The sequence below is a fragment of the Leucopleurus acutus genome (assembly GCF_964270905.1).
Source record: "Leucopleurus acutus genome assembly, chromosome: 5".
NCBI lineage: Eukaryota > Metazoa > Chordata > Mammalia > Artiodactyla > Delphinidae > Leucopleurus > Leucopleurus acutus.
Genome location: NC_139147.1, coordinates 39,050,891 through 39,060,134, shown reverse-complemented (window position 1 = coordinate 39,060,134; position 9,244 = coordinate 39,050,891). Strand labels below are relative to the sequence as shown.

Sequence of the window (9,244 nt, the reverse complement as noted above, 5' to 3'; positions counted from 1 at the left end):
CTCTTTCATCTCTTTTCTATACATTCTTTTTTATTTGCTAGGTTTCAAAACAGAAAAGAAAAAACTATCTTTAAATTTCACAAAACAAAGTATAGTTTGAAAAACTTTAACTACTTCTTGGAACTTCTTGTTTTAAAGGAGTGTACAGTTAATTTTAGCATTATCCCAGGATTGTCATATTATGAAGATTCCTCTCACATGCTAAAACTGCTATGCAATTATTAATTAAAGTTTATCAGCATGCTTCCTTGATTTAAAAAAAAGTCAAAGAATATTTTGACAGAAATAACACTTGCCATTATGAAAATATGGAATTGATTTATCTAGGAAACATGGGTGTCATATATGTATATAGTGGTAGGCTGAGTAAGAGTGGGCATTTTGTGTAACTTTAAAAGAAATAAAGAATCGTATCTATGAATGTGTTACTTCAGATGTCATTTTCTTTCAGTGCTGAAATTGCTTTTCCACACAATATCAAATTTGCTAACATGTATCGCAGGGCTTCTTTTGCTAGGAAAAATGAATTAAAATAAATAAATGTTATTTCATAAAATAAACCAGATACAAAATCTCTCCTTGTATTTACAGGTAAATTTTAATGGAATATTTCATGGTCTAACACAAATATCAGACCCAAACACTAATTCTTGTACAGCCTTTGGCTTACCCTGTATAACAAAATCTGTTATTTAAAGTAGACTATAAAATACCTTATGGTAAGTGAACTTCCAAAGACACAAAGAAAATCCTCCATAAATTTAAAAGCTTATCTCAAATTCTTATTGGCATAAGCTTAGGATGGATATATTATTAATTGCATTATCTTAGGTAGTTGAAATATATAATACTGGTTAGAGTGTGAAAATTAAAAAAAAAAGGTTTAGGTATTTTTGCTTCTGTTCCTAGTCAACATTAATAAACACACAGAAGTGATTGTAAAATTATCTTTACAGAGTTTTGGAATTTTGGCAATCTCAAGCAAATTTCCTTAAGTCAGCAACATTTGTTTTTAACCCTTATTTAGCGTATTACAAGGTTCATATATTCCAAGGAGCAATGATTAAATGTTCTACAAATAAAATAACATTTTATTACTGATTAATTTTTAAAACTTCATTTAGAAACTTACAAAGAAAATGGGCATCACTGAGGAAATCTAAAATGAATGGATAATGTATGCAGTTGAAAAAAGATATGCAAAATAATGTTTGGCATAAAGGAATATGTTTTGTAACATCTTTCATAATCTGTCAGTGGGATAAAAGAAATTCCACCTTTCAATGTCTGTTAACAACCCTAAGAAAATGAACTAAATGAATAGACAATTCAGTAATGTCCAACAGATAACTAAAATTCAAATTTTATTTTCCCATATGTATCAGACAATTTTTTTCTGACAAGACTTTACTGAAAGATGAAGTGCAAATGGGAACCCTGTAAGAATGTTTATGAGTTGTACATGACATATTTTAAGCGCCACTAAGTACACATTGAATACTTTGTAAGTATATAGGCAAATCAACATGCAAGTGTCATGTACCTATTACAATATGCATTTTGGTTTTTGAAAATGTTAATGATAACAGTAGATTCAATAATTGTGTTTATCTTCTGTGCAGTATGTGTGATTTTGGTGCATCTTCTTTTCAGCACAGAATTTATAAATTCTGTCATAAATATACCCTTCCAAAAGTTATGAATTTCATGTCATATGAATAGAACATTTTATTTTTGAAGCTACATTACTGGGAACACCTGCATTTGTGGGTACCATTTTCAGAGATAAGTCTTTAAATTCTTTTTAACATGGCAGACTTGTTGCGATGTTGGTTATGTTGAAATATTTATGATAAAAATGGAGCTTTCTTGAGGGAATATTTTTTGGTTGAATAAAAAGCTAAACAACCAATTTGCAAATATTGATGTGAACTGAATATGAAGAAAATAGGTCAGTAATCCAAACTCATAAATCCTTGGGTTACTACTTAACTGCATCATTGAATCTACAATAAGTACAGCAGGTACAGTTAAATAAATATGTAAAGAGATTAATTTCATACATTTGTAAGGAGAAAGAGTACTAGTTTTGAAATTTTTCTAAATTATTTTCCTTTCTATTTATGAGACTCAATCAATACGTTAGAAACACAAAGAAAAGCAAAAAGGATAAAGAGATAACAATTCAGTTTACATTTCACAGTTTTTTTTTTAACCAACTGGTGACCACTGCTTTCAACCATCACATATTTTATTGCATATAACTTTCACTATCAGCAAGTATAAAGAGAAAAGTGTCTACTAGTATCATGTAAAAGGAAAAGCATCTGAAGAAAGAAAACATTTGAGGTTTGACAGTACTGTGTGTAAGAGAAGTGTAATGTGGCATTTCATACTGCACTTAAAAGTCCGTGTAGGAATCACTGCTCTTCTGACCCTGGATGTGGGAAAAGTGCTTAAGTGCTGAGCCCTGGTAGGTTTCTCTTTTGCCCCTGCAATCTACAAATATCTTTTAAGTTTCTTCTTTTGAAATATACAGTACATTTCATAGGGGAAAATAGTGTTTTCTCTTTACATCTTTTTCACATTTGGGCCCATTCTCTCCAAAATAACCATACATTTATATATATATATGGAAAAGATGGTAAAGATTACACCAAATATTATTTGTAACATAACCACATAACATAGATATATTTTACTTTAAGCATATTTTATAGATTCAGCATCATAATTTGAGATAATTTTTGTATCCTTTTTTTCCTAAAGGAAAATCTGCTTTCAAAATGTCATTTCCTTTTAGAATAATTAAATTACATCATTTGAAGAATTCATATTATGTCTATGTAGCCAAAATAAAGTGGGTATTTGTGGCAATACTTTGCATTCATTGTTCAGGGATTATTTGTTAATGAGGAGGCATTTTTCAATGCTTAAATATTTGTCTTACATAGATAACACTTCTTGGAAAAATAAATCACATATATTTACTTAAAAGCATAGCATTAATTTATAAGAAATTGTTTATTTTAAATATTAAATGAAATGTCAGCTTGGACTGCAAAGTTTTGCCATTTAAATTATTTTTAAAATCAACACAATTATATCACATTGAAATAGTAAATAGTCACGTGAGGAACTATCCTTATAAAGTTACTGTATTTTGCTTATAGGAAAAGTTAATGACAGAAGAGGAAAAACAAATGCAGATCCATACACCGTTGAGTACACTGAAAGTAAAGTTGGCTTTTGAGATTTCCCAGGGGGTGGGGAGAGGACTGTTACGATAGTTGCAAAAGAGTGCTTCCTGGGATACTTTGTAAATAATTATTTCTTCTATTTATTTCGAAGTATCATAGCCCATGTTAAAAGTGAGAGGTAGAAGGATTATTGTAAGTATGCATGGCAGAAAATTTACCAGCTCTATCCAATAACTATTGCATTCAATATTAATATCTGAATACATAAAAATGCTGATGAGTTTAGAACCCATTTTTACATGTTGTCCCCTTTAGCTCTCTTTATAATCTTGCTACTTTCAATCCATTGCCTTTGGAAGGGTATAAGTGCAAAGGGCATGTTTGGGGTGAAATAGAGAGAGAAAGGGAAGAATGAGTAGAAAAAGAAAATATATAAAAAATTTCCATTAAGATATAGTGACTCTAACTATTAAAGGTAACCTATGTTCTTTGATTGAATAAATTTGTACTTGTAATAAAAGTACCACAATCCATTAAAACATACACACATTTCAAAGAAAGTTTAAGAATCCCAAATTCAATTAGATATGCATCAAAGTTGAAAACTCAGGTTATCTCTTTCTCTCCAGTAACTCTAAAAACAAGGTCAGATACTTTTATTGTGTCACGTTAATGATTAAGAAAAACTTAATGTGTTATGTCACTTGTATTTTTAATTAATGCTTTAATATGCAGGAGGTGGAGATTAGCAACCTTTTAGATCTTGTTGAAGAATTTTTAAAAATCCCTTTGCATTAAGTATCCAGCAATAGAATAGCAGATATTGCACTGAGTGTATTTCAATATTGCCAGTGTATATTTCAAAACAAGTACTACTATCTACACTAAGATTTCCTCTTTCCCAATATTCAAAATGCATATTATAATTACATGGGTTTCCAACATCCATACACAGCAAGTACAGGATACTTACATGTACGTACACTGTAGTTACCTATATTTTGCATAGTTTTTAGTGTGTACTTTGTGCCACTTAATAAAAAGCATTACTCAGTAATTCTCATGTTTTTCATTTATTTCTGCTGTGGTTGCCAAGTTGTTTTTTTTAATTTTTTTTTGTTTTGTATTGTATATTCTTCACAGATTACCATTTGCAAAGGGGGATTATAGTGGGCATTTTTAGAGGGCTCTAAGTAATTAGCAATGTGATGGGGAATTTGCAGTAAGATATGAGGTTTTGCATTTTCTCCACAATTAAAAAATGTAACATGAAATTTCATATTTATCATTCATTCAATTATCCTTATATCCAAAGAAAAAGAAAAAGTATTTTAAATGTTCCCCTTGGTAACACTTTGCAATAAGTGGCACTAAATTACACGATAACTGCTATGTTACATGGAAGAACCATCACCGTCAAACAGCTGCTGTACATGGGCCTATATGGAATCTCAATGCTGTTACAATCATGAGTACATAATTACAAGTGAGCCTGTCCCTTTAATTGAGATATTTATACTTTTACAAAGAAATAAAAATAAATGAGGTGTTAGCTTCTTTTGCCATATTTAGGAAAGTTAGTTTTCTTTCTCTATTTGTTATTTTAATTGTGGGGTTTCAATGCAAGATTAAGTATCTTGAATCAATATGAGGTCATCCAGTTTCTAGATTAAATGCCAATGTCAGGTTCCTTAAACTGTTTCTTGGATTCTCTGGTAAAAGAAAACAAGTTGGAATCTCTCTCTCTCTCTCTCTCTCTCTCTCTCACACACACACACACACACACACACACACACACTACTGTGCTCATGCTATCTTTGCCCTTGCACTCACAAACTTTCCTTTTTCTTCCTAATTTTGATAATCGTTCTATCTAGGACACTCAAAAATGGAAGCAAGAAAAAAAGAATGCTGTTTACACCTTTTTGATGGAGGACAATTTACACTGTAAACAGTACACTGGCAGAGAATAGCTACTTTTGGTAAAGAATAATGTTCCATATTCTACTAGTGGGGTGTATGTGTGTGCACACGCCTTCCATTGTATTCTGTGGCTATGGCTCTCTGGGCATATAAGTGTGTATGTTTCAGTCATGGCAATTCGCATGGTCCATTTAGAAATTTATTTCATATTTTTTCTGATTTTTATAGAAATGAACAGAATTTTTACAATTTATCTCGTTTGGTGAAAATCAAAAAAAAAAATTTAAGATAGGAAAATATAATACCACTGCTGTTTTCTTTCAGTAACTGAAATGATACCTAATTCAAATCTATTTTAACTGTCAAAATATTTGATTAGAGCTCACAAATCATAATATACCAGTTAGTTTCATTTACAGAGTTCCAGTGAGTTTTTATACTACTGTAAAGGGTTAAAAGAGTCAAAAGTCTTGAAGTGCAACCAATTTTGGATTTCTAATTTTGCAGTGCTATAAATAATGATTGAGTTATTTAGGCAACAGTTTAGCAGTTGGAGCCAAGTAGAATACAGATGAAATGAAGAGGGATGTAAATACATCGATGAAGAGTAGCAATTTTGTAAATGCATCCTGAAATTAGGCTCTAAATAGTAATTGATGATGCAGTTTATACAACTTACTTCTGTAATAAGAACCTTTCCCTTTTGTAATAACAGGATGAATTTTGCTTTGTGGAATCTTTCTAAAGATTATGCATTGAAAGGTATGAACAGTTTATAAACCTATTCTAGTTTCAATGTGTCTAGTAGCACCTACCTGATTCTCTCAAACTACCATACTATATTAACATATTATTGCATTTTTCCACAGATGGTATGGAATGAACTGTAAAAACAAGCATGCAATCACATCAATGCAGACTTATTTCCTTAAAATGTCATACTGTATATGATTTATTATGTTAACACTCAACCACATCATATTATTTATGTTCTGTATATTCTGAAAAAGTGCTGCTTGACTGACATCGTCCTTTTTCTCTTGTAAGAAATCAACAAGATATATGCTTCAATGATCAAAAAAAAAATTAAAAATTCTAACGTTGTCCTTAAAAGATTTATACTTTTCTGATAAATAATGTAAGATACAGCACCCTTGTCTTTCATTTGATATTAATACATGATGTCATACTCAACCATTCTCATTTCCCAAAAATAAATTCCAAAATAATATTTTTAAAACCAGAGGCCATCATGCTTTCAGACGTCGCAAGTATAGCTACCATATCGTCATATGTGTGTTCTTCTTAAAGGTGCAGTGCTTGTTAATGGGAAAATAATTTTTGTCTAACTGGATTTTTAATCTTTAGCATATAGTAAGTCTAATGAGCACTAATCTAGTAGTATCGTATTTTACTAGGAGAAATAATATGACTTTAGATTGACTCTGTGTCATATTTAAGAATACAGCATTTCTAAATGGTTAAATACACCAAAATTTCAGAAATAATCCAGAGAAAGAGACTTTCACCTTGGAGTTAAAAGCATGGCAGAAATTCTCTATCACTCACTGTTTCATAAGTTTGTACCTCACAAAATGCATAGACAGGAATTTAATATAAAGAATTAGTTCATTTATACAGAAAACATATCTTAAACACTTCTTTTTGGCAAACCAACATAGGTAAGCAGCTCTGGAACTGCCAAATTAAAATTTGAAAATTTTTAGCAAACTAAGAGTTTATTTTTAGATTATTATTCAACTGTGGTTGTAATTTAAAACCTGAGGCTGTGCACTGGTTGTTAGCTTAAAATTACCTTTCCTTATAACATTGTGCTTCCATTGTATAACAAATAAAAATTAACAAGAACTAGAAAAATTTGTTGTTGAACAGTGCTAGGACATACAGACAAAAATACTAATACATGTTACCTACTTATTATATTGGTTTAAGTAATATCTAAAGAGATATAATGGACATTAGAAAATGCTTACTCATGACTGAATTACCTACAGCCAAAAAAGTTAAATATGTATCAAATAATGTTTAATTGGATTTATTATATGCACTATATACAGATACTAAAATGTCTCAAAATTGTGCCCTATGGATATTTCAATTTTGTTTAGGCAGGTGAGTCTTTGTGGAACAAATAAATTACAGAATCAAATTAGAGAAATGAATGAAAGTTTTGTGATTCCCAAAACAGTAAAATGTTTGTAACAATTTATTGGTATATGAAGCTAAAATAACCTAATGGTAAGATCTATATAATTATATAAGATAGCATGTCCTGATTGCAATCCATATACATGGCTCCTGTATCAAATACTAAATTTTTAAATAGTGAATTGATACAGCTTTACCAGTACAATCTCAAACATTCCAGAATCTATACTACAGTAGTCTTTTTCAGTTTTTGTCTTTTAGGGCATATGTTTCCAAAACATGTCTTTGAATATAGACATGTAGAAAACATCGTAAACCTCTAACATCTGATTGAACTTAAGCACATTAGGTCTTTACCTAATCTTGTTACTTGTGAAAGCTGTCCAATGGTAAACTGACAAGGTCTTTGATTTAAAGGGGACAAAAAATGAGGGGAAAAAAAACCTCTGCATACATTTTTTTCAATGTATAAAAACAATTCAATATCATGATCCAAGGAGATGATTAACATTGTTAAGGCTGTATATTCAAGCACTGTATGTTAAAAGAGCAATGGTGTGGAATTTAGGCAGTAAGAAATGTCCTGCATTATGGATGGTACAGTAATTAAAGAATGATGCTTTCGACAGCTGATTGTTGGTATACACTGGCTACTGATAGCAGTACGGTATGGAAGTTAATAAAGGTAGCAGAAGATGATAGAAATGAATTCTGAAAGATGATAGCCAGTTTTCTCCAGCAGCCAGTGTGGTAAGTAAAATTCAGAATCTTGGCCTGCATCTTAAATGAAATATTCTTTTTTCTCTTCAGCATTGACTTGGCTGCCCTCAGCATTGATAATGGCTGTGTCAGCATCTGGTGCATCTTCAGCTCCTTTAGCTTCATTTGTTAAATATGTTCCTGTGGGTATTGGAAGAAAAATACGTTAGTTCTGTCAGACTAGTAAAATAGCCAGTATTAAAGCTACATTCATTTAGGAAGAAACTTATGCCAGATTTCTTATATGTTGAAACATATTCTGAGTCGTAAGAAACCACACAACTCACCCTTCTAAAGTTGCACACTTTCTTTCGGTATTCTAGTATATGTTGTAGATGAAGCTGTGGTCAGATTAACTAAAGGCAACAGCCAAACTGGAATGGGTAATGAGTACTTTGATTTCTTTAATGATGGCTTCAGACCATGTGATCCATGCAGCTGTAGCAATCAGGGCCCTTTGTTAAGATGTTGATAATGATCACATCAAACGGGTCACCATTTATTTTGGTAACTCCATTTAAATGTAGATTATATCAATAGTTTGCTACCTAGACCATTGTGAAAAATCACATATTTTCCTCACTAATATGGCCACACGTGTGTCCATAAGCTTACAAATAGAAACATTACCAAATGATTAATGTTAGAGTTGAATTTCAGTCCTAGAGATAAATTACAAACTTTCTTCCTTTTTTTTTCCTGAGCCAATGATTTACTCTGTGACTTTTGGCTACTGGCTAAGTATTATTTTGATAGCCAATCCAGCTTTAATGTTGAGTAAAATAATCAAGAATTCTCTGAAACAACTTAATAGTTAGATCTCTCTCTTTCACCCCCATCTCTCTCTCTCTCTCTCTCTCTCTCTCACACACACACACACACACACGCACGCACGCACGCACTCACATAATATTTCATGATGAAGCTAGTCTTTAGAATTTTTTTTTGCCAAATGTAAGAATGCTTTATTAAATATAACCTACCTTTATGTCTTGCTAGATACCGTCCAAGCAAAAATATAGAACACAGAGTGACAAATACAACTACAGCCACAATTCCTCCTATAAGAGCATGATCAGGGCCAGTCTGGCCAGCCAGAGCATTGGGATCTAGAAAACAGAGAAAAATATTGTCCTAGTTAGTGTGTTATTTAGACACAGAATACATATCTGCATTAGAATGAGTTATGTTGA

General features: G+C 31.3%; 1 protein-coding gene across 7 annotated transcripts in view; it reads right to left on the bottom strand.

Moving 5' to 3' along the window:
* Positions 1 to 8,073: 8,073 nt before the first annotated feature.
* The window catches only part of CADM2 (cell adhesion molecule 2), a gene marked incomplete at both ends in the record, with an annotated part of 1,072,922 nt that continues 1,071,751 nt past the window's right edge, over positions 8,074 to 9,244 (bottom strand). For all 7 annotated transcript variants that reach the window (XM_082839305.1, XM_082839307.1, XM_082839309.1 and 4 more), the window contains 2 exons: positions 8,074 to 8,192; positions 9,035 to 9,160. In XM_082839305.1, coding sequence (XP_082695431.1) covers positions 8,074 to 8,192; positions 9,035 to 9,160 — 245 coding nt within the window. The remainder of the gene's footprint in view (positions 8,193 to 9,034; positions 9,161 to 9,244) is intronic.